Source organism: Gymnogyps californianus, chromosome 23, assembly GCF_018139145.2.
Source record: "Gymnogyps californianus isolate 813 chromosome 23, ASM1813914v2, whole genome shotgun sequence".
NCBI lineage: Eukaryota > Metazoa > Chordata > Aves > Accipitriformes > Cathartidae > Gymnogyps > Gymnogyps californianus.
The window spans coordinates 1,844,660-1,868,762 of record NC_059493.1 but is presented as its reverse complement, the minus strand read 5'-3'; the positions used below and the strand labels follow the sequence as shown (position 1 = coordinate 1,868,762).

Here is a 24,103-nt window from a genome sequence, read left to right as displayed (position 1 = left end):
AGCGATGCTGGGACCCTTCGGTGAGCACCGAGCGCATTACCTCAGTAGCACTACTTCCTTTCCTGGGGCCTAATTAGGGTCTGAAATCAAAAGCATAACGACCCTATTTCCTCTCGCTCAATGGAGCTGTAAGAAGTAGGAAAGGAGCTTTCTGGTGAAACTGCCTGGGTAAGTAATGGCAACAGAAATGCCCGTGGTGGCAGAGCCTTCGGACGCTTGTGCCACTACTGCATTTTAAACATCTCAACTGTGTTTGGACCCCTAAATAAAAAGCAGGTTTCCCAACACAATCTGGGCTGCTGCTGTTCAGAGTTGGAAGGAAATGGGGAAATTCTCCACAGCTCTCAATGGGAACGGCTGTGTGCTAATGGCGCGCTGGAAACCTGAGCCCATCTGACCAGGAATTTGCTGGCAATAGCATAAAACAAAGGCTCTGTCCTGGGAAGTCAAAATGCCGGCAGAATTATTTAGATGAATACTTCGGATTGTCTTCAAGAGAGACACTTCGCAGCGATCGGCCCAGCGGCTTATGCAAAGGGCCATGCAAATCAGGCTGATAAATATGGAGTAGGGCAGAAAGGCGACAAAAGGTGTCTGTGCTCTGCCGGGAAGGCTGCAAATGCCGCACCGGCATATGGCCTGTCCCGGTGGGGGCTCGTCCCTGGCATCCGCAGCCCCGCGACACACAACCTCTGCTCTGCAGGGGCTTCTCGGCTTCCCAGGGGGAAAGAGCATCTTGCACACCCCCGGGCGCGGGGAGGGGACGTGAGCACCTGCAGGGCTGGTCCAGGCTCAGGTGCCCCTTCTCCCTGCCATCCCCTGCCCCGCAAATGCCCTCGCTGCCGGAGCGTTTCGGATTTTGCTGCAGGAGGTTTGCCCTGTCCAGAAACCCCACCTCGAGCTTCTCCTGCACAACAAAATGTCTGTCAAAAACCAGCCGGGGGTGCAGGAAAAAATCAGGCAAACACCAACTGGATGCTGTGAGAGGATGCAGAAGCCGGCTAAGAATAGAAATGCCTCCCCGGCCACCAGCCCGGACAGCGCGCGTGGAGAGGCCAACTGCTGCCATCAGCAAGGGACTTCTTCACTTAACAGGTCCACGGGGAGCAATCGTGCAGGCAGCGACAGAGCTATTAGGAGGAAACGCACTGCTGGCTGAGCTGAGCAATGCCAGGTTTCCTTCTTTATTCTTTCCAGTAATCAGTTAAAATAGCTGGAATAAATCAATAGCTGCATGCATGATCTTCCCCTCCTGCTCTGCTCTCTGTAGAGGCTCCCGCAGCCCGGGCGGCCGAGGGACAGCTCTGCAGGCACGGCACTGCCCGTGCACCGGCCACGGCTCCTGCCCGAGTGCGCCGGAGGCTCCAGGGGGCTGCGGGGGGAGAGGGGCCGCATCCAGCACCCCCCCCCACCCCAGGGGTGCTCCGGGCGTGCTGCTGCTGCCGCCGCCTGCTCGGTGCTGGCTGGAGCACGGCAAGGGGCAAACCAGTCCTTTTCCATGCGAACCGCTTCCTTCACTCTTAAGGCTCTTTGCCAAAAATAGAAAGAAAAAAAATAGGCCTCTCAGGAGCTGATGGCAGGAGCGGCTTCCAGGGGGCACGGAGAGCAAAGCAAGCTACGAGCCTGGGGTGGGTCAGCAGATCAGCCCTGAGTCAGGACGGGAACCCAAGCACCCTAATTCCCACCTTCCCTTTTACCCTCCAGGAAAACTCTCCTCCCGCGCCGCCGCCTCTGGTGCTCGGCTCTGCGGCACGGCCAGCGCCAGGGACCCGGTCTGCTCCTGCTGAACGTTTTTCATGCGTGGAGTTGAAATTAATGCGCATCCACAATAATTCCCGATTTTTTCCATCTTGGAAATGCCTTGTAAATTCTGACGTAACTTGGCAGAAAAAGAGATCATGTTTTATTGTGCTACACCCCAAGCATCTTCCTGGGAACGGGAACATTTAGGCTGGCCAGAGCGTCTGCTTAGCTCACGATGGCAGTCACAAATCTGCTGGTGTCAGCAGCCCCTTTCCTTTCATGCCCGTCCATGTTTTTCTTGCATTAGGGGAGGAATGGGAAGTTTCGAGGAGCCGGGGGTGGGGCACACGTGGTTTTGTTTTGAGCTCCGAGCAGCAAATGACTTCCCAGCCTTGCGATACTTGATGTCCCGGGCTGGAGAACGCCGGCGTGCTCCGAGGGCTCCGGGAGGACCTTACAGGCAGTAACTTTTGAACTCCTTGTAGACAGGATAAATGATGATTTAAAGATGTGCCAGCTGAACTCCCGGCTCCCCTCGGTGGCTCTTCGACTGGTGGATGTGATCTGAGACTCCAGCTTCCCCCATGCCAGGGTGTGAACCCCGTCAGGAGCCGTGCTGGAGGACGTGCCTCCCCTGCCAGCAGCCCCGTTTGTGGACGGGGTGCTGCCCCCAGCCCGGCTTCGCTGCCCCCAGCATCCCCCCCCCGAGCCCGGCTGCTGCCGTTTGCTGCCCAGGTCTGAGCAAGCCCGTGCTCTGCCCCGGCTCGCCGCTGGCTCGCAGGCACAGCAACAGCCCACGCGCGCAGCAAAGCTCCCTGCAATCCCTGGCCCGAGGAGGGGGTTTGGACTATCGGCATCATCGATGCCGGCTGCATTCATGGCCAGAGTCAGGAAAAAGCGGGTGAGTGGCCAGGGCCAGGGCACCCCTGGTTTTACAGCAGGCTGCTGCAAGGTCTGGCTGCGGGGTAAGCTCTGGGTTTACTCCTGCCTTGGCTCCAAGGAGTGGGTTAGCAGCCAAAGCCGGGTGTGATTTCCTCCTCTTTCCTGCTCTCCAGGCTCCAGCAGCGGCTTTTTCCCCCCCTGCTCTCCTCCCTGAAACCATCACTCACCCCGGGCCCTGTCTCCCCTGCAAAGCAATGCGTTCAGGCTGAAAAGAGCTCGGTGCTCGCGGCGGCTGCCACCCACATCCATCGTGCCCCACGCCGCGGGCACAGCTCTCAGCACCCACTGAGCTCACAAATGAATTATGCACCTTGCTGAGACCCATTTCTCTTTTATATAAGCTCCCTTCGGCCCCCTGTGGCTCTGGGGAGAGTTTTACAGGTGTCTGGGCTGCAGTTCCCCTCCCCAGGCTCAGGAAGCATCCTCCGAAGTACCCCGTGGGCGCTGGCAGCACGCTTCTTCCCAAACCCTCCCCACGAGAGGCTGCCCAGTGTTGCAGAAGATGGAGGAGGAAGCCGAGCAAAGCCATCTCCTTCCTCCCAGCCGCCCACCACGAGGCTGCGGGGAAGGGCTGCGGGGAAGGGCTGCAGGAGCTGCCAGGAGAGCACTGCTGGGTGCCCCTGCTCCTGGCAAGCCCCATCTCCCAGAGGGTTTGTGCACTTGCTGCAGCCTGTGTAATGCTGCCTGTCTCCCTATCTGTGTTATCATCTAAGTTAGGAAAGGGCTTTTGTTCCATTTGCCCTGCCTCATTTCACCGTCTTTGTTTTTCTTGCAAAGCCAGAGTTCTTGATTTATGCTAAATTCAGCTGGCCGGGTAATAGCGTGTGTGTTTGCATAAGTTATCACCTCCCAGACTCTCACACCCAGAGGGCTGGGAGCTCAGGAAGGCTTCCAGCTCAAAGCAGCCCCTGTTCCTACAGCACGCCAGAGAAAACACGTCTCCCTCACCGGAGAGTGACGATGTTAGCAGGTTTTGCTGCTTGTAAATCAGAATTTCCCTAGCAATCGCCCATCTGGTATGTGGCCCCTATTCCCACGGGCTGGCGGCGGGGTGGGGAGGTCCTGAGCCCCGTGGCTGCGGTGACGGTGCACAGGCAGCACCATGGCCCATCCCGGCATGGGGCTTTGGGGTTCTCTGGTGATGCTGGTGCTTCCCATCGAGGGAGCCGTGGGCACCTCGTGAATGCGCCAGCAGACATGGATTTGCTCATGATTTGCGGGACGAGGCTCTGGCAGCAGCACACATTCCACCCAGCAGTGCAGCCCGGCCTCTACCACCACCCTGGGCACCCGAAATTTCCTCCTCACTCCCTCCCTCGCCCTTCTCTTGCTCAGACATTTGCTTAAAAACGTGTGGCATGAGAGCAGCTCCGAAATCAGCCCCGCTCCCTCCACCGCACCAGTGTCATTTTCTCCGTGGCGCTTCCTCCCCATAATTTACGGCTGGATTGCGGGTTTTGACACTCCGATCACTCGAGATAAGAATTCTCCGGCATTATTATGCAGATGAGCTTATGAAAGCCCCTAAGTGCTTCTTGCCTGTGCAGCGAGGGAGCTTAAAACAAAGCGGTGTTTATTCCTCAGATGCTGGGGGAATGCTAAGTGGCAGCGCCGGGCTGAGCATCGTCTAGCCACGACCAGAGCCAGGGGCTGCCGCCCTGCTGCCCCCCGGCACCCCCAGCCCCACAGAGCCTGCAGGCTGCTGGAAGGGGCCAAAACTGCCTTTTGCCTTACTCCCAGCTGCTTTGCCCAGGAAAGCAGCGATTCAGCGTACCCTTTGAGTTTGGTAGCTTGTCTCACAGATTAGTTTAAGGCGGCTGGGAGGGGTTTGAATTACAGCAAAGCCGTCCCTCGCCCCAGTCCCACGCAAGGTGTCTGCAGACAGGGAGGTGGGAGGCAAAATGAATTCACAGTCTGGAGAGGTCGGGGGGGAGATGGATGGGGCACGGGATGAACAAGGCTGTTTTCTCCCCTGTCTTTGAATTTACATGGAACACCTCAAGTGCTGATAAATAAAAGAGAAATATGCTTCCCGCTGGGTGCGGGTGATTGCGGCATACATCAGCATCACACCGCTGCTGGCAGGAGGAGCAGGGAGCGGCGCTGACAGATCCTTCCTGAAGACGGATGGGACGGCTGGGCACTTTATTCAGGAAAGATGGAAGAAGTGAAAGATGTGTTAAATGGCAATAACCCCTCGATGAAGTATTTCACCATGTCAGGCACCAGTAAATGATGGCAGTTGTATCCAGCCTTGATTATTTCATGTCTACTTGCAACCCTCCATTAAAAAATGTACATGCTCTCTAATTTAGCTCCCCTACCCATATATTACCTGTGTGGTCGATGTTCTACACAAATGCCTCAGATAATGAAATTATAAGCAGGAGGAAATCACATTTTAATAGAAATCCTATTGGGCAACATGCCATGCCAGAATCGCATTAGCAGGGCAAATTTTGTGGGGGAGTTCATTTCTCATATTAGGCTGGGAAAAAAACCAGCCAGGGGTTGAGGGGACCTGCCTTTCCTCGAGTCCGCAGCAGCAGGAGCTCGGAGCAGGCTGGGGAAGCGGCTCCGGCCGGCGGCGGCGGCACAGCATCCCTGCCGGGACGGTCCCGCCGGCGCTGCGCTGGGCGGATGAAGTTCCACTTTCGAGGGTTTTTGCTCTGCTGCACTCTCCGGGTCATTTTCATGGAAAGTTTTCCTGCGACGTGCACGTTCTCCTAGAGCCAACCTGAGCCTATTTTCCAATTTTCCATCGAAAAATTGGGCTGTTTTTCAAGCAGAACAAGGCCCATTTCCAAGTGAATATGGGCTAGGCTTTGGCCTGTTTTCCAAGAAAAAGGGGATTTTTGCCTCAAAAACGTGCCAAAAGACTGTTTTTTCATGGCTTTTTTTCTGAAAAAAAATTGCAGTTTCATTGAAATTGAAGGAAGAAGGGAGTGAAAATCCTCACCCGAGGCTCTTTGAAAGAGGAGCTGCGGCGTGGGGGGCTTGTCCTCCCCAGCGGCACGGCCACCCTCCATGCCGGCTGCGACCCGCCGCTCCGGAGCAGGGGCACGGGGTGCCCTCGCCTAACCATGGAGCGCGGAAACGGAGGAGATGCACCCAGGCCCTGAGCACGCCGAATTTTTCCCTTCCGTGCCCGCTTCTGGATCATGGTCAGGGTGGCAGAGCTCCAGCGCTTCCCTTCGTCTCTGAGCGTGTTCCCTCCCTGGCGGGGTTACATTGGAGGGTTTCGGGTCTGCCCACCTCCGGCATCCACCCGTGATGGTGTCCCCGGGGCGGGTGCGAGGTGGCACCGGGGCTCTCGTGGGATGAGCACTTGCGCTGCTCCGGCATCTCCGGGTCAGCCCAGCCATGGAAAAGCTGGACTGGAAGAGGGAGAGCCCTGCCGGGGTGCATTCCCGTCCAACTATGAGTCCTGAAATGAAGGACTTCATAAAGAGGCAGGAATGGCCAGCGAGGGTCCTCGTCACCAGCCGTGGCACATTCAGCATAACGTGAAAGCTTAGCAACCAGCCCTGCGCCCCGGTGCAGCTCTGCCGCACCATGCCGCTGCCGCCAGCCAGCGCCGGGAGCTTCGGGGGGACGCTTCCTACCGTGATTTGCCTCCTGCAAAAACAATTACAGAGCACGAATGTCAGCTGCTTGGTTGAAAGCTGGGGCCTATTTGGATTTTCACCCCGGCAGCTCTGCCCTTCCTTACGACACACGATGCTGCCCGGGCACAGGACGGGGCATGGCAGGGCCGGGAGCTCTGGACCACTGCTCTGGATCCTCCCGGTGAGCATCAGCTGCCAGGCAGGGAGCGGGGAGGAGGGGAGGCTTGGCGGCTGGTCCTCTCTTGTGCCCGGGTCAGGCAGCCTCAGCTCTGCCCTTGACCTTGCGCTCAGAGCAGAGCTGTTGGACATCATTGCCGAGCACACTCCTGCCTGGCACACCCCCACCTCCCCGGCACCTCGCTCCTCTGCTGAGCCTGCGCCACCGTTAGCGTCAATAATTAGATCCATTTCTGCTCCAACAGGAACTTTCTCATGCGCAGCCCACGTAATCAAATCACCCTCGAGGTGCGGGAGACGTCATGGCCGTTGCCATGGCCCTGGGGAAGGGATGGAGGCTGGGAAGGAGAGGGGCAGGCAGGGAGAGGGAGCACGGGCAGGGAGAGGGAGTGCAGGCAGGGTGCTGCATCCCAGCAGTGCCGGCGATGGAGCTGTAACTGCAGTGGAGAGTTTAGTGATCCTGTGGCAAGGCATGGGACAGAGCAGGAGGGAAAGAGAGAGGACAGGGGGACCCACTATATTTGCACAAAAAGCTTGTATTTTCTAGGAGTTTTCACTGATTTTCAGCGCAGTGGTGTCAGAGATGAAGCCAGCGTTCTCGCGTTGTGTAATACACCCACTGGTGTGGACCACAGCATCTCCTCCTCGCGGGGCACCCCAGGCTGCCTGCGGGTCCAGTCCCCATCACCCTGTCCAGCCCATCCTTCCCTGGCTGGTGTCCCCTTCCCGACGGGATTCTCAAGGGGCTGCCCAAGGAATTGTGGAAGAATAACCAGGGAGGAGCATCCTGCTGCACGGTGTACACCAGCCTCTGGCTAATGGGGATCAGGATGAATAATTATGGCAGATTATTCTGCAATTCCAGGATCACTTCACTTTTCTCTGAGGCGTCTGCCCTGGCCATAGGGACAGATGGGATATGGGCCGGGTTGAGCCCCGTCTTGCTCCTTATGGCCACTCCAAGAGGCCATCACCAACCTCAGTGTTTTGCCTGTGCTGGGGGCTGCCGGTGGGGCGGCTCCGGGGGTTTTGCACCGCTGGCCGTGGGGAATCCCACTGGCAGCCGCCCCGGCTAATCCCGCACATGGCGGCGGCTCGGCCCCGGGGGCTCTGGGAGCACCGACCGTCTCCGGGAGAAACCCAGAGTTTTGTCAGGCTGCGAGGAGCAGTTGACAGCAAAAGTACTTGTCTGATAGCAAAGCAAAGCTCGGCTGCGTTTCAACGTGCCATTAATAACGGGCTGCTGCAGAAAGCGCTTGGCAAGTGGCAGCCGTTCTGAATTACGATGAAAACTACTGATAATAGCAACCACCTGACCACAATTGACTCCAGTCGCTGAGCTTTCTTAGGGACCTCTGGCAAGCTGGGGGGGGGTGCTCCTCCTGGGTCCCTGGCTGCAAGGGTAGCACCCAGAGCTGGGGCTGTGCCGGCCGGAGCTGGGGTGAGTGTGCTGCGGGGCTGCGCTCGCCGGCAGCGGGGCTCAGCCCTCTGTGCTTGGGTGTGGGTAGCTGGTTTGTCACTGTGTGCTCTGGGGTGCCGCTGAGGTGGAAGAGGGGACCCTCGGTCCCTGGCTCCCCCCAGGCATGGCCACTTCCATCCCCGCTGGGGTCTCTCTGCTCCCTCCCTGCCTGCTGCGGTGGGCTGCGAGGGGGAAAGCGGCAGCCTGCAGCCTGTGGGTATTTGTGTCTCTTGCAGCTCTGGAACAGATTTATAGCTGAAGGAAAGAATTTGGCAGTCGAGGGCTCTGTAATGAGCACTAAGCGCTTTGCTGTTTCTTAACAAACTGAAAACAGCGTGGGGCTGGTGGGAGGAGGCTGCTGCCCTGGCCCCGGAGCCTGGCGGTGCTGGGGTACGGTGCAGGTGGGTGCTGTGCAGGGGTTTGCATGCTGTTGCCAGCTCTCCAAAGGGTTTTGGGGGTGGCAGGGAGCTGGGGTTGTGCTTCCCTCTGCCCACTGTTACTTTGGTATGGACACAGCCCCTCAGCAGGGTGGGTGAGTTCCCACTGGCTGGTCTCGCTGTGGGATGATCGGCAGTACCCCTGTGATGCTCTGTCCTGGGGAGCTGCCCCAGCACAGCTCCTCACCCCTTTGCTGCAGGTGCCCCAGTGAGGCAAAGCCACGCCATGACCTGCCGTCCCTGAGCCCGGTCCTTTGCAGCAGCCTTGGATCAGTGGGACAAGCAAGGAAAAGTTGCTCCGGGTCTGATCCCGGTGCTCCCCCCCAGCAGCCTGTGAGTCTGTATTGATTTAATAAGAAAGATGTTTCTCTGTTTGCTTTGATTTCTCTGAGGAGCCCAAAACAAGTCCGAGCAGCTCCCTTGGGGCCTGAAGCTCCCCTACGACGCAGGAGTTAAAAGGGATTGAGGCTGTAGCTGAATTTAGTGGCTCCATTTTGCAAGTGAAGCATTTAAAGTAGGAAGGACTCGCAGCAAAGCAAGGGGCTCTCGTGCTAATGGGAAACATCAACTGAGCTCCCTGCCTGCCACATCGGCGCTGTGAACAAGTTACATCAGAAGTGAAATTACTGACTTGTATCTGCCAAACCTTGCATTTAATGTAATAACTGTTTTCAGGCAGTTTGGGAAGTCTGGCAGATATGCCCCGTGCTGTAATTCATGTGCATGACCTCCGCACGGCAGAGCCCATCCCGCAGCACGGGTGCCTGCGGCCGTTTGTTTTGCTCACAGACGTGTGGAGGCGATGCCCGAACCCCCTGGGCTCTCCCCAAATTGGGAGAGCCCCAGCAAGGGGACGCAGGGTGTCCAGCAGACATGGGCTCCCCCGGTGTGCAGAGGGATCCAGCCCCATGGGGGAGGCGAGGACGGGGATCGGGGCAGCGCTGATCCGACCCCCGGGCAGCCCTTGCGAGCTGTCACCCACTGCAGGCTCCTAAGCTCTGCCCGGCAGCACCCGGTTTCCCGTCCTGCCCTCCTGCTTGGCTCTGGGGAGCTGGCACTGGTTATTAACAGTGTTTGCTGCCAGGTCCTGAGCTCGTCCCTCTGTGAAGGGGCTTTATTGCAAATTTCACAGGTTTGAATGCTGCTTGATATACATCTTCCCCACCAGAAGGCCCCGAAGGTGAGACAGGTACGATGAGCCCTGTGCTGCTCAGAGAGGCTTTTGGAAGACGACCCCCTCTGAACCCTTCGGTAGGTGGGGACCAAAGGCTGCCAGGGGGCACGCAGGCAGGGATGCTCCCTGGCACCGCTGCCTCCGCACGAGGGATGCGGGGAGGGGAGAGGCTGAGGAAGGAGCACTGCAGCCGAGCCCCGATGACGAAGCCCCCTCCAGCGGGGGAGACCTGCCCCGGTGCCGCCTGTGTGTGGCCTTTACGGCCCGTGACCAATGGCCCCTCTTAGCCTTTGCTGGCACCGGCAGCCGCGGGCTTTCATCCCGGGCAGGAATGCCAATTAAACTTTGACTTTCTTGGTGTCGCTTACCCAAGAGCTCAACTCTAACCCTTTGCCTTTTGTATCGAAAATCGAGCCCTGCCACGCCTGTTAACATCTGCACAGATGTTTGGCGAGGGAGAGGAGAGGGGGGAATCCGGCCCCAAAGCGACCTTGCTGGTGCCGCTCCACCCCTCGCAGTCCCAGCGATGTTTGCTTCGCTGGAGAGCTGCAGGCAGGGTGCAGGCAAGCGCCGGATCCACCGAGACCCAGGCAGGAGGTGCAGCAGAGGTGCGGGCGTGCTGCCGGCTGCCACCCACCGTCCCATCAACTTTGGGGTGAAAGGGGGCTCTGCCCAGCACTCGTGTTATTTTAATATGACCTTGATGCACGGGCAGGAGCAGAGCCCCCCCCTTAGCAGTGCTGCAGGCTTTGCTGGGCAAGGTGGCGGTTATCAGGGTGCATCGCTGGGTTTCCATCAGGGAGGAGGAATTTCCAGGGATGTCTGTGTCCTGGCCGAGTTCAGGCCGTGCCTTGTGCATCCCCTGGCTGAGGGGTGCCAGGCGGCAGCGGGTCCCTGCGGCAGAGGGTCTGCCGTGGGGACTCTCCTGGAATTCCTACATTCTTGCACCTCTCCTGCCTTTATCTCTTGAAATCTTAATGGAGCAGATGTTGTGTGCACGACCATAAGGCAGAAACTCTCTGGCTGAATTTGCAGCCTGAGTTTAATTAGCCACCTGAGCCCCATTCTTCCTTTTGGCAGCAGACTTGCACTTTAATTAATCATCTCATTTTATTTACAGTGAGAACACGCACTCTGCCTTTGCCCTGCCTGCATCACAAGCCTTGTCTGCTTTTATGGCCGGTGCGATGTGAGTGCACGGCACCGCTCCAGCTCCCAGCAGGAGGGGAGCCCGTGGGGCTGTCGGGGCTCGGGGGGGTGACTGGTGGTTCAGCAGCTTGGCTCGACCCAGGCATTGCTGCTGTGGGACCCCCAACCAGTTGCTCTCCTGCCTAGTTTGCCCTGTCAGGGCAGGAGCTCAGGGCTCTCCCTTTCTCTCCTTGAGTGTACTGCCCTGTGCAGAAAAAGGATGGGGTATCGTGGCTAGAGAAGCCACGAGCAGGATTAAAGGCTGCTGGCACATGGACTGCTCTCTTACTCCCGTTTGGCAAGGACAGACATCTCCGTGACACCTTTCTAGCTCCCTTCCAAGCATTAGGCATTCTCTGAAGTAGGAAATATTTGCCCAGAGCCTGATAAAGTTAACTTGCCCCTGCCCTTCTGCTCATCTCCAGGATCGGCACGCTCCCTGGACCCTGCTGATGCCTCTCCGGACAGCCGGACATGCTGCTGCATCTCCCACCACATCGGGCTGCTGCATGTGTCCCTGCTGCCGCTCTGCAGGGACACATCAACGTGGTGTTGAGGGCAGGTATGTGCTTGCTCTGCCCAGGCCAAGTAGTGTAGTACTGAGCTGGAGCCTCACAGGGTGGGAGGCAGAGGGCTGCATTTGCCAGCAAAGTATCCTGAAGACACATCCAAACAGGTCCAGGCTCCCTGAAGTCCAGGACCCACAGCTGACTCATGTGAGTAGCACCAGCAGTTTCTCTGTAGAGTAAAAAATAGTAAAATCCCATAGTAAATTGTTCTCTCATCACAGAGATTTAATAGTGGGGCCGTGGGTGGGTTCAGATGTGCCAGAGCAGTGATTGTGTGGGAAATGAGTCTGTCTTCCTTTTTTTCCTTAGGAAAGAGGAACACAAGTTCAGCTGGCTGAGCCCAGAGCCAGTGGTCCTCATTCACTGCTGCGACTTTCTGTTCCAACTCGCTGGCCTCGACGAGCTGCCCCGGCGCTTACGGCACAAGCAGGGGAGAGGGGGGTGTGCTCCGGGGATGCTGGCTCCCACCACCGCATCGCCATCCCTGGTGCGGCTGCAAGCACGAGCTCGCCTCTCCCCTGCGTTTTCTACACCGCGACATTTGCTGCAGTCGGCTCCCAGCTCCCCGCAGCCACGCTGCCCGTGCACGAGGTGCCGAGGAGGGCTCTCCCTGCCCAAGAAATCCCCATGTAAGGAGGCGAAGAGCAAGTGCGGGGAGGGAAATGGCGATGCCCAGCGCAAGCATAACGTGTCTGGGCTGATGGCAAGGAGCAGGAGGCTTTGGTCACGCTCCAAGTCCCCATCAGAGGAGCACAGGGTGCATCCCTGTGCCAGGAGCTGTAGCAGAGAGGAGGAGGAGCGCCAAAAATTGGGGACCTGTCTGTAGGAGAAGCAGAGCTGCTCCCACCCGCCTGCTCCTTGCTTCTGCTTTTGGTTTCCTGCTGGAAATAGACTTTGTGGAAGCGATTTGCAGCAGTCAGCGAAAGAAGGGAGGGACTTTGCAAGAGGTGGAAGGATCAGATACGGGCCTCCCTCCTAGAAAAGGATGGGGCAGAATGGTGTTTGAAAGGTTTTGCATGGGCTCCCGTACACACAGGCTTGAAAGACCTTTGCGAGGGAGAGGGGAGGAATTACATGGAATGATATTGGGACTGAACAAAAAAAATAGGGAAAGCATTGCATAAAGATGATTATAAAAATATAACCTGTTCCATATGTGACCAGCTGAAAATGTGCACAGTGACTGGGGCAGGAGGTGGGTCTGGCACAGGCAGCCGTGCTATTGCCAACTGCTAAGCAAAGGCAGGCAGCTGCCTGTGAGAGCAGGGCACACGCTGCCGCCCACCACGCCGAGCCGCTGGCACCGGGCAGCAAAGCAAATGTGGTGCGAAGAGCCCACGCCAAGGGGACCTGGCTGCCCCCGCGCCTGGCCCCAGCTTCTTCCAGCTGCAGAACTTTCCATGACAAAGAAGGGTTTTCAGGAGAAAAGCGGGGAGGAGAAGAGGAGGAGAAGTGGGAGGAAGGCTGGCTGCTACACGGGCATGGGACCTGTGACCACAGCTTGCTCGGGTCTCCCACACTTGTGCCATTGACTCCCAGTCCCCCTCTCTCCACGGCAGCAGAAATAGTGGGGGAAGCAAAACAGCAGCAAGCGATGGCCAGCCCGAGGGGGGCTGCGTGAGCCCCAGCACGCAGCATCACCTGCTGCCCCCTGCTAACGAGCCCTTGGCATGCAAGTGGCAATTATTTCAGCCATAAAAGTCTAAAATCAGTTCTTTTATTGACCTGGCCTGTAACTGGATCCAGCGTGCAAACAGTAAAGGGCCCATTCCTGCAGCCCTCGTATCCCTCAAGCCTTTCCAAGCTGCCCTCGCTCTCCTCGGGAGCCCCTTGGGGTCTTGCAGCAAGGCAACCCCCCGGCTGCTGCCTGGGGCAGGGGCAGCACCGAGCGGTGTTTCCCAGCCCCTCCAAGCACCTTGCCTGCAGCGGGGCAGGGATGCCTCAATCCTCGGAGCAGAGCTGGCCGGGTCTAAGCACAGGGAAGCGGCGCTGGCTGGGTTTGCAGGTGGCTTTCTGGGTCAGATCCTGTGCCAGGCCTTCCAAAAATAGATCCTCTGTTTTAATCCATTTGTTATTTCTTCATGGTTTCCACAAAGCACTTGTTATTTCTATGTGCCATGTCCATTTATCTTTCCCTTCCAAAGCCTCCCGCTGCCAGATCAACAGCCCGCAGCGGCAGGATGGTCCATCTCTGCTGCAGATGCTGCTGTGGGAGCTCCCGAGAGCCAGGCTGGGACCGCGGGTTGGACCCTGCACCGGTCCAAAGCCTGCCAGGGCAGCATGGCTGGATGCTATTTAGAGGCTACTGTCCCTCATTTGGGTGTTTTGGGGAGGCTCCTGCCTCCTTTTCCTCCTCCTACATTAGCAGCCGAGTCTGGAGCATCATCTGTAGGCTCCAGAGTGCACATTCTCTCAGCTGAGCAGGGGGATTGCAGCTCTCGGGGTCAAAGTAACCGTGAGGTGAGGAGCCAGCCCCTGCCTGACCTTGGGCTGCCCAGGACGGTACCCAGAGATGCTTTGAGAGATGGATGAGGTGAGAGTGGGATGAGGAGAAAGAGCTCGCTGCTGCCAGGAGAGCAGGCTGGGATGCTTATCCCCTCCCGCAGAGAGGCACATGGCTGCCCGCTGCTGCTGCCTGCTGCTGCTGCCCGCTACTCTGGAGGAGGCAGGAGCGGGGGTGCCCGCTAGTAATCCCCCTTCCCCCAGCAACCTGCTGCCAGCACGGGTTTACAGCTCTTCTCAAGGTTTTATTAGTGCCTGGTACAGACCCAGGCCTGCTGCCTTGGCCAAATTGTCAGGTTGCTCATAAACCAGAATGATTTAGAAATAACTAATGCTGAAACTATTCCATATCATAAAGAAACAAGTGCTCCTTCCTGCCAGAAATGCTCCATGGTGACTGCGCTCCCGAGACCTGGTGAGCTATAGAAAGCACGGGACAGTTAATTAAATGGAAAGGCATCCCGTTCCCGGGCACCGGAGGGAGCGGCCGGAGGAGCCCACCGCAGCGCGGCGTGGGGCTTTGCTGGGTTGGCAGAGCGTTTAAAAACAAACACCGTGCGGCCGTGCGGCCGCGCTGGGCTCCCGGAGATGCCCGGCTGCAGCGGGGAGAGGGCCGAGTCCCTCCGGGGCTGCCCCATCCAGCTCCGGCACGGAGCTGGGGGTGTCTCCAGCCTGAGCTAACTCCCCACCGTGGGGCTCAGCTCCATCCCTCTTCCCGATGAGGTGCCGGCGCCGCGCGCGGCCCTTCCTGGGAGGGGCTCAGCACCCGGCAGGATCCGGCTCGCGGCGGGGGATGCTGGTGCTCTTCTCATCTGTTGGAGCTGGAGGGCGGGAGGCGGCTGCTGGGGCGAGGTATCGGGTTCTCCTCTCTGCGGTGCAGTATCTCCTTGAAGCGTGACAGCTGCGATTGCTTCCAGATGCGCGCCTCCTCTCCTCCAGCCGGCTGGGGGGGATGTGGTAAACTCCGCGATGGAAACCAAAACCCGGACCAGATGTACCGTGTCAGCCTCAGTAACGCGCACATCTGGCCCCAATGCGCGGGCACTGCCAGAGCTAACGGCTGGTATTGCTTCTGCGCTGACGGCGTCAGCGTCCAGCGCGGCCAAGCCAGGCTCGGGGCACTTCCCGTGGGATCCTCCATCCCGTGGGTACCAGCTTGCTCAGCCCCCGGGGCTGACGGGGAGCGTTTCGGGGGGCCGTACAGCCTGTGAGCTGGTGCCCTGGGTTTGCTGACTGCTCCTTAATGCCACGGAGAGCCGGACCTCGAGCTGCTCAGCGGGGCAGAGTACGGCCGGCCAGTACCGCACTGTCCTCCCCTGCCCAGCCCCGCTGCCGCACCAGGGACACGGGGAAGGACTCGTGACGTCACCGGTGATGTCAGGAAGGACTGGGACTGGTGACATCATGGGATAAATCGGGAAGGAGGAGGGACCTCTGCCTGCACACGAGGCTCTTGGCAGGCAGCAGCGATTAGGGAAGAGCAGCGGGGAGCCCGAGGACAAGCTCAGCGCTCGTCCAAGGGAAGATGCTCGGAGGCGGGGGGGTGCCAGGCACCCCGGGGCTGCGGCTCTGCCTTGGCACCACGCTGCCCGCCTGGGCTTTGCCTCCCCCCGACGAGCTGCGGGAATATCCATTAGAGATGGAGCCCAGCCGCGGTCCCGGAGGGTCTCCTCTGCAGCTCCCTCGTCCTCCTGTGCCTGCAGCCCGCACAAGCCCACCCTCTCCCACCGGCGCTGTGACAGCTCAGGTCCCCGCTTTTACCTTGGACCCTGCTTCTTACCTCGCGCCCAGCACTAATAACAATTATCCCCATGTACCTCCTTCACAGAGGACTTGAGAGAAGCAATTAATCTCAGTAACAGGCTTTGAAGAGAAGAAGTGCTGTCTAAGCACTGTGCTCTTATCCTTTTGATGGGGTTAGCTGTGTTGGAATACGAGCGAAGACATTTGGAGTAAATTAATAAAGAGTTTAATGACATCCAAAAGTTAGGGAGATGAAGCATTTGAAAGGAGTTTATAGCTTTATGGGGAGGGAATAGCAATGCAAAGGGCATGTTTTCTTCATCAAGTCTGCTCTTTGGGCTCCAGCATGACTGAGTCTTTGTACCTTTCACCAGGGTGCGTTCATTCACCCCGGGTCAGCCCACACGCCCGTGTCCTCCGTGGCAGGAGCCCAGTGACTGGTGCTCCCCTGGCAGCGCTGCCCGTGCAGCCCGCAGCCAGGCAGGACGGAGCAGAAGTGCCCGGGGAGCCGGGATTTCACCCTCCGCACAACCCCGGGTGCTTTCTCGGTGACGATGGTCCCCAATCAAAAGACCTTCTGTCCCCAGCTGCTTGGGAAACTCTGTGCAAACAACCCAGCCCACAGAAGGGGAAATATTTGGGGAACACGGCTGCCATATCCAACAGCTCCTGCCTGGGCAGCTGTGGCCATGCTGGGGGAAGCAGCGCTTTCCTTCACGCAGGGATGCAGGACACCACGCAGAGCGAGGCACGTAACCCCTTGCCACCGTGCTCATCTTCTGACGCTCCGAAATGGGAGAATTTGTGCAAATGCACTGGGCGCACCCGGCCGGTGCTGGCACTGCCGATGCTGGCTTTCCCAGAGCCGTGGTGGGAAGGTCAGGGCAGCTGCAGGGCAGTTATTTAAATCTCAGCGTCCCTATAGGTGATGGAGAAGAATCATTAAAATGCAGCAGGTGCCTTGGACTGTTTTGCCCTGAAATCTAAATGGTCTTAAAGCACTCCAGAGATAATGCATTTTCCTAGTGGTGTATTTATGAGAGAGTCAAGATACGAGCACTTGGCTCAGCTCCCAGAGCGAGTGTCCGATGCCGTGCACCCCATAGATGGTGTTTTTCGTGTTGTTTTTATATTTTCAGCCTGATTAGTACCCTTGTGGTGGCTGGAGCGTGGAGACTGCTTTATGTTTTGCCAGCAGGCTTTAAAGCCAACGTAATTTACACAGCGGCTGGCGGAGCGGGGAGGCACCGACATGCAGCGAAGCACTTTTCACCCGCTTCCTCAGCACCTTCCCGATGAGTTAGCCCTGCCCGGCGGCTGGGATCAGCTGGCCAGGGCGTTTGCTGGGATGTGATGCTATCCCTGTACCAAATTCCACAGCACAGGCGATTTCACAGCCCTTCCAAGAAATGCCTTTTACTCATAATCCCTGAGGTGCTCAGGCAGGGTCTGGGGGTGAGCAGGCAGACGGTCCTTCCCTGCGGATCTGCTCGGAGAAGCGATGGAGGGAGGGGGGAGCAGAGGCAGTGGGGGGTGCCCAGGGTGCCCTCCCTCCCTTCCATACCTGCAGCTCTGCACAAGCGCCCAGTGAAAGTCTAACACCCGGGCAAGGAGCGGGGAGGAGAGCCCCCGGGGTGCGTGCCCCGGCTCTGGGCGGCTGGGGCTGCTCCAGGGGTGCTCCAGATGTCAGTCCGAGCACACGAACATTGGCAGTTCTTCTCTAGACCTTGGCACAGGGCAAAATCAACCTCATAGTTAGGAACACATGTTTAGGGAGTGACCAGATTAGCTTTTGCAATGGTGCTAATTACTCTGAGTTAATTAGCAATCAGTTGCCTCTAGGCTATAAAAGCCCTCAGTGAATGTAAAAACCAAGCTAGAAGGCTCTGAGAGTGGTGCTTTGTGTAGTTTTTCTTCTCCTCTTTGTCTTTCTCTCTGCTCGGTTGGGGAAGTGGGAAGGCGAGGAGGGACTGTAAGGACTTAATGTGATCCCAGCTGCAATCAGACAAGTGAGTGGCAAAGAGAAATGTTGCCATGGTGTATTTAGGGATGCTGGCTGCAGGCAAGACAGAATATTGCTTCCTGGAGAGCACAGCCAGCTCCCAGCGGTGGAGTTAGTAGGAAGCAGCCCCAGGAGGAGAAATAGAGACGTGAGTGATCTGTGATGGCTCTGGTAGCTGCGGAAGAAAGGTTATCTGCTCCCAGCTCAGCCTTTCATGTAAGACGCTCAGGAGCAGGAGGAGCTGCGTGTCCTGGAGTGAGATGTGACTGCGGTGAAATGGAGGAACTGGGGGACTGTGAGTTAGTGCTGCTGGTGCTCTAAAACACGCCTGTGTCTGAGGCACGTGGACCTACGGATGTAACGGGTGCGTTAGGTATGGGCACCTCTATAAGACACACAAATGTGTGTGTATGCACGTGCATCTTCCAAGGCGTTGACAGAAGCAGTACATGGCTTTCTCTGTGTCTTGTGCCAGCAAAGGACAAGCTGCAGGTTGTTTAAGATGATTTCCTAGCAGGTAGCAAAGAAAAATGAATGTGCTTGTGCTGGATGTAGCGCTGGGTGGCAGGAACCCCTCGGGAGCTGGGTGGGCAGGAGCAGGGCGCTCCCCTCGCAAGGCAGGGAGCTACAGCAAGATGTTTCCTTGGTTTTGTGTAGTTGTTGGCACCCTGACATGGTGATTAATGCTGCTGGATGACGGCTGCCGGTGGCACATATGCGTGGAGAGCACATCACTTTTTCCAGTGGCCTCTGCCTAAATACCTTCAGCCAAAGGAACTGGGATGCTTTCCAAAGCAACCAAGCTTTCTGCAGGCAGAGCACCACGCCGTGCCCGGAGGCCCTGTGACGCCTGCTGCATGCTCTCCAGCCCTGCCCTGCTGCGAGGGAGTGCAGCGGGACCAGCCCCGGGACATGGCCAGAGGAGACCCGGGTGAAATACCCTGTAGCCACGAATGCACCCCGAAAGGAGCAGCCCCGAGTATCCCGCGTGCTGCCTCTGCTGTTGGCTCTGCCCAGGTAAGAGAGGAGCAGGCACGGGCCGTGGGGCACCCCAAACGCTGTCTGGGCACCCATGGTCCAGCCCCCCGTGGATGCGCGGTCCAGCCGCTCCCTTTGGTGTTGCATTTGTTTTCCTTGCTGCGATGACTCTGGCCAGACACGGGTGGGAGAGGCAGCGAGTGGGAGTGGAAAACGAGCCTGGGAGGAGACGGGGGAGCTGGGGTGGCAGAGTGAAAAGTCTCTCCCGTGGTGGGCGACCACTCAACACACGGACCGTGCTTTCCTCCGTGGGGTGGGCAGGTTCCTGGAAGTGGGGTCTGCTGCGGGGTGACCCTCTGCCCAGGCGTGCACGGGCCCACGTGGGGTGCCTGGGGGCCGGCTGCCGTGCAAGGAGCAAGCCTGGGTTGCTTGAACGTTGAAAGCAGGAAACGTTGGCTTGGAAAGCCAAAAGGCGCCTGGCGTCCCGCTACTATGTCCTGGGTCTGGTATCGCGGCTCTCCCCAAGCCGGCAGGTTCACAGGAGGCATTCCAACCACTGCTGCCCTGGGCTGCCCGCCAGCAGGCAGCTGCCAGCACTGCTCTCCAGGGAGCCGTCGGTGCGACGCAGGTGGGGACAAGGCCGCTTTCAGGGGAGCCCTGAGCGACATGCAGGAAAGCTGCTCCTACACGACCTTGCAGGTTTCAGCTAAAGCATGTTGGTATAGCAAAAGCATGTTAGCTAGATCTTTAAAAAACAAGGAGGAATATATAAAAGGCACATGTACATTTACATAAACATACAGATATGTGCTTGCATATATATATACACGCATACGTATCTGTTAAAGAGAGAGTCCTATCATTGTTTTCGCAGTGAAGACATCTGTCTTCGCTTGGGCTGGATCACTACCATGTTCCACATTACTCCTGCCCTGATTTTCGCAGCACGTCCTCTCCCACCTCCCAGCCCGGCCCTGGCTCTCACGCCGCTCTGAGCGGCTTCCTCGGGCTTTGCGAGCTCTTGGACCTGGCAATCCGCCTCCGCGCCCCGAGCGCAGCTTCCCAGCGCCATGAACATGCTGGGGCCATGCTGCATCCCTGCCCGGGCAGCTCCTCCTTTGTCTTCGCATAGTGGCATGGGCCAAAACTCGGCTCCTGGTTTTCTAACTTCATGGCTCCAGCAGTGAGCTTAATGGGGACGTTAGCGGTTCGTCCTCATCCCCCATGCGTTGACTGTGCTGACTTGTGTTGAACGCAGCATCCCCTTGGCTCCACCGCACCGCTGGCAGGGACCGAGCTCTGGGACCCTGCACTGCCGCCCAGGTGCCTCTTCCCTGGCCTGCTGGGTTTTGCTGGCTTAATCCGAAGGGAGATGTGCTGTGGGATACAGGCAGGGCTGGGCCAGGCTCTGCTGGAGTCTTCCCTCGGGCTTCAGCACGCTTTGGGGCAGCGGCTGGAGAACAGAGACAAAACTGTGCAGCCAAAATGCACCGTCCTGCCCTTTCCGTGGGGCTGACGCGTTGTGTTACAGATCTGCAGTTATTCCTTAATTCCAAGCTGTAACTACGCAATCAAGCTCTCCAGTGCAATAATTCCAAAACCCTTCTTGATTCCTGTATTAAATAAAGTAGATTTACAGAGTATATGAATTCCAGATTCAGCCCGGGACTCCAGGGACGCATATTCCTCTCCTGGAACTTGTATATCCGGCCCGAGGATGAAAACCCCCCGAAGCCCCGAGCATAACAAGCATTTCTTGTATTTTTTCTGTCTCCATCACATCGGGCATGTAGTGTATGCTCGGGCTGATAAACAGCATCTGGTTAGAGTCAGGTAAGGACCTCTCCGGGGAGTAGGTTTGTGGTCAGCTGCCAACCTTTCTCTCCCTCCTTAATGTGCTTTTGCAGATGGATGAAAACTGCAGCCAGTCAAGGTTATGGTTTCGGATAGCGCTGGGGAAGGGGGGAGAAGGTCGGGCTCCGTCTCTGTCCTATCGGCGCGGCTCTGCTGCCAGGGCTGTTGCTTAATGCAAGGCACATGCACCGCTGAGCCCTCTCCTCCCCTTGCAGGGGGGTTTAAGGGAACTCCACCGGCCAAGCAGCCCTGCGGAACAGGGGCCCGGCGAGGACGTGAAGACACCCCAAAGCCCGTCTCCCCTTCTGCGGCTCGCGGCTTTGGTCCAGGAGGAAGGTGCCTGCCCATCCGCCCGGGATGCGGTGCGGAAGAGCCGTGCCCGAGGAGCAGAAAGGCCCTGGGCAGCTGTGGCACTCGCTGTCCCTGCCGGTGCCGGCTCCCCTCGCCGGCGCTTTCGAGGAACAGAGGAGCGGTGTGCTGGTCCACTCAATTTTTGTTGGAAACCTGGAAGTCCCGCTGGCCTGCATGTGCCTCGTGGGATGCTTTGGAGCTTGCTGCCAGGTTCTGGAGAACTGTCCGAATTTGTGTTTCTTACAAGCACTTTTTTCTGCGGGAGGAGGAGGAAGTTCTTGTATAAAAATGGAAACGCACCCCTTCTGCCAAGCTATTAATTCTGCTTCCTATGGAAACCGAGAGGTCCCTGCCTTTACTCTGTGTTTCTGCACTGAACTTCCAAGTTTATTTTTATGCCCAGATTTGGCAAAGCATTTAAGCCTGAACGTAGCATTATGCGTGAGCTGAAGTCCATCCCTGCATCAGGGCGTATCTGAAACACCTTATAGCACACACAGACACGTGCTTCAGCAAACACCCCCCGCACTGGGTTTGTTCCTTACTACAGAGACTTTCTTTTTTTGTCCTTGCCAAGTTATCATTTGCTTTAATTAATTTCGCACAGCAAGCCTGGGAGCTGACTGGTGGTTTCAAGCCTCTAGAATAGCCAGGGAAACCAATTTAATTAGCTCAAGTGAGCCAAAGTTACTTAAGCGATTTGTAATAAGTTCCAGGCTCTCCCACACCAAAGGGGTTTCAGCCGAGGACAGAAACTTCCTGAGCCTGTTCTGCAGCGCGGCGGGGACGGGGCTCTTCATGCTGCAGCCGATGAACACTTGTGTGGGGACGCGGAGCAGCCCTGGCTGGGGAATTCAGCGGGTGCTGTCATGGGTTTTGCATCCCTGATGACAGGGCTGTGTTTTTGGGTGCAGCGGGCGTCGCTCCCCCTCTGTGGCCCACGAGAGCGCTGTGCAAACACAGCAGTTTCTTATTTGTGCATGCATCGCTTTCCTCTGCTGCGAGGGAAGGGCCAGGGAGATCGTGCCCATGGCGAGGGGACCCCTCGTGTCTCCCAACGCCTGCTAAGGGCCATCCTCGGCAGCAGCGTCAGCTTCGGCTGCATGTATTTATGTTGTTAAAAGCTATGATCAAAACACTGTTTTCCCTCTTTCTCTGCTTGCTGGGAATGTCGTGTGGGTGTGTACGTGCTTCTTGCTTTTGCAGGCAGGCTGACAGCGCGGATGTCCTGGCTCTGCTGGCATCAGGGCTGCGGGATGCTCCTGTACCCCAACCCTCTTCCCCACCTTGGAGGTAGGAGCTGCCACGTCGCATCAGCAGCTGATCCCTTGAGCCTCAGAGCAAACGGTGCCGCTTCAGTTCAGCCCGGCTAATTCAGCGAGGACTTGCCAGGTAGGCTGGAGCACCATCCCACATGTGCTGTGTTCGCTCTGCGACGTGGCTGCGATATCCGGCGCAGGCAAAACCGCTGCGAGACCAGATGCCGTTCCTGGGGCTTCGCTTCATCTCCCCGTCCTGCTCCTGGGGGAGCTGGCTGCGGGCTGCTCTTCACGTGGCAGTCGAGGGGATGAGCCGAATCCCGTCCCCAGAGCTCTGTGCTGGGGGCTGCCATGGCTTCAAAACGCCTTCTGCCAGAGAAAGCGCCCAGCCGGCTGCAGGGAAGAGCCGGGATGTGTTTCCCCAGCCTTGGCGGTGGGGCTGAGACCACAGCAGCAGCGCCGAAGGCAGTGACATGGGGCAGGTGCCCGGCACGGGCTGGCGGATCTCGGAGCAGCGGTGGGGCAAGCTCCCATCCATGGGATTGGGATACCGGCATGAAGATGATCCTAGCTGCTGGCGATGGGCACTCGGCTCCCTGCTGGGGAGGGCAGCGAGCACGGCAGCCCCTTTTCCCTGGCACGCGGTCCCTGTAATTCACTCTCTGGTGAAGCACCTCCAGCTGTTTGGCTGCGATGGGAAAAACAACAGCCTGGCTCTGCCATCGTGACAAAGCTGTCCTGACCCCCGGGGCCAAAGCCCCCTTGGGAAATGGGGGTGCTGCCTCACCAGGCTGCTTGCTGGAGCTCCCCCCCATGCATGCCGACTGCCTTTTTGTTGGGAAGAGGAGAGATGCGGGCCAAGGCACCCTCCTGGCCGTGCCCAGCTTCATCTCCAGCCCTCTGCAGAGGGCTCCTGCGGGTAACTGCAGTCCTGCAGCTGCGCCATGTCTTCACCCCTTCCTAAACACCGGCTTTAGGGATGCATTTGGCCTCTCTGCAGCAACCACCAGTAACATGTCCGACTGCAACGGCATGTTTGTCTCCCTGGTGCCTATCGGGAAGGATGGAGCGGGTCCAGGCAGCGCATTCAGCACCAGGCAGATGCCAGCACTGCTCCCTGGAGCGCTGCACGGCCCAGGCATGCCGGTGTGACCTGCCGGGAGAGCTGCTCTGAGCTGGTGCGGAGAGGCTGAAGCCACAGCTGGGGCTGACCTTGCCTTGCAGCCCTGGTGCTTGCTGGGGCCGGCTGTGAGCTCCTGCTCTTTGCTTTTCCAATTGCAGTGAACCTGCCTTGCCTTTCTGCTGCTGCAGAAGTAGTGGCTGGGCTTTGCGTGCTGAAGCCTTTCTACAGCCCTTGCGCAGCATCGCAGCCGTCGTGAGCGGGACAGCCCTGCCAGTCTCCTGCGCCATCCCTGGCAAGTGCCCGGTCCCCCGGTGCCCAGCTCTGCTTGGGTTTGCTGCGCACCCACCCAAAGGCCACGCTCCTGCAAGAGACGTCGCTGTGCAGGGAAGGCTGGAAGGGAGCGTAAATTAAACCCACATAAAAATCAACTTAATTATTGGGGAATAAAGATCCCATTATTCTCTCTGCCCTGAAGCAAGAAAAAGAAATTTCTCTTGTTTCCTTCCTAAATTCAAATGAGAGTGGGAGAGATTTATAGGGAAGGCGTGCCTGGCACGGGAGCAAGGGCAACAGCAGCTGGCACGGGAGCCAGGAGGAGCCAGCGATGCACGAGCCCGGCGGGGACCTCAGGCCGGCCGGCGGCACGGACCCCAGCTCCAGCACCCCGGCACCGGGATGTGACTTGTCTGCACGCCTCGGGAGGAGGAAGGTGCTACCAGGACAAACTCCTTTGGCTCCAGGCATTTCTGTGATTATACCCTACCTGCACGGACAGCTCGAGAATCTCATTGCACCGGCGCCTGTCTAACAATTCGCATTACGTTTGCACCAGCCTGGAGCCTGTGCAGGGAGAGGTCCCGCTTTAGCTCCTGAAAACGCAGCCCTGTGCAATGGGGACAGCAGTTGTCCCCGCCAGCCGGGCAGCTCCGGAGCTCCCCACACCCTGTCTTTGTGGCAATGCTGTTAATTAAGTGGTGCTTTTCCCACGGAGTGA

The 24,103-nt window shown here is 58.0% G+C and overlaps 1 protein-coding gene and 1 long non-coding RNA gene across 2 annotated transcripts; both read left to right on the top strand.

The window, feature by feature from the left end:
• Positions 1-8,684: 8,684 nt before the first annotated feature.
• Positions 8,685-13,045, top strand: LOC127025381 (uncharacterized). Its single transcript, XM_050910314.1, has 4 exons — positions 8,685-8,699; positions 9,499-9,617; positions 11,154-11,290; positions 11,607-13,045. Exons 2-4 carry the CDS (start codon positions 9,561-9,563, stop codon positions 12,121-12,123), a joined length of 711 nt encoding a protein of 236 aa, XP_050766271.1. The 5' UTR covers positions 8,685-8,699; positions 9,499-9,560; the 3' UTR covers positions 12,124-13,045.
• Positions 13,046-17,465: 4,420 nt separating this feature from the next.
• On the top strand, positions 17,466-21,662 carry LOC127025341 (uncharacterized). Its single transcript, XR_007767658.1, has 3 exons — positions 17,466-17,551; positions 18,202-18,561; positions 20,592-21,662. It is a non-coding gene; the product is annotated as an uncharacterized LOC127025341 (long non-coding RNA).
• Positions 21,663-24,103: the final 2,441 nt, after the last annotated feature.

Bases quoted from the DNA above. Each gene is read 5' to 3' on its own strand.
- LOC127025381 (XM_050910314.1), top strand. From the start codon at position 9,561: ATGAGCCCTGTGCTGCTCAGAGAGGCTTTTGGAAGACGACCCCCTCTG. The intron at 9,618-11,153 runs GTAGGTGGGGAC...GCTCATCTCCAG, and splicing joins GACCCCCTCTGAACCCTTCG to GATCGGCACGCTCCCTGGAC. The intron at 11,291-11,606 runs GTATGTGCTTGC...TTTTTTCCTTAG, and splicing joins CAACGTGGTGTTGAGGGCAG to GAAAGAGGAACACAAGTTCA.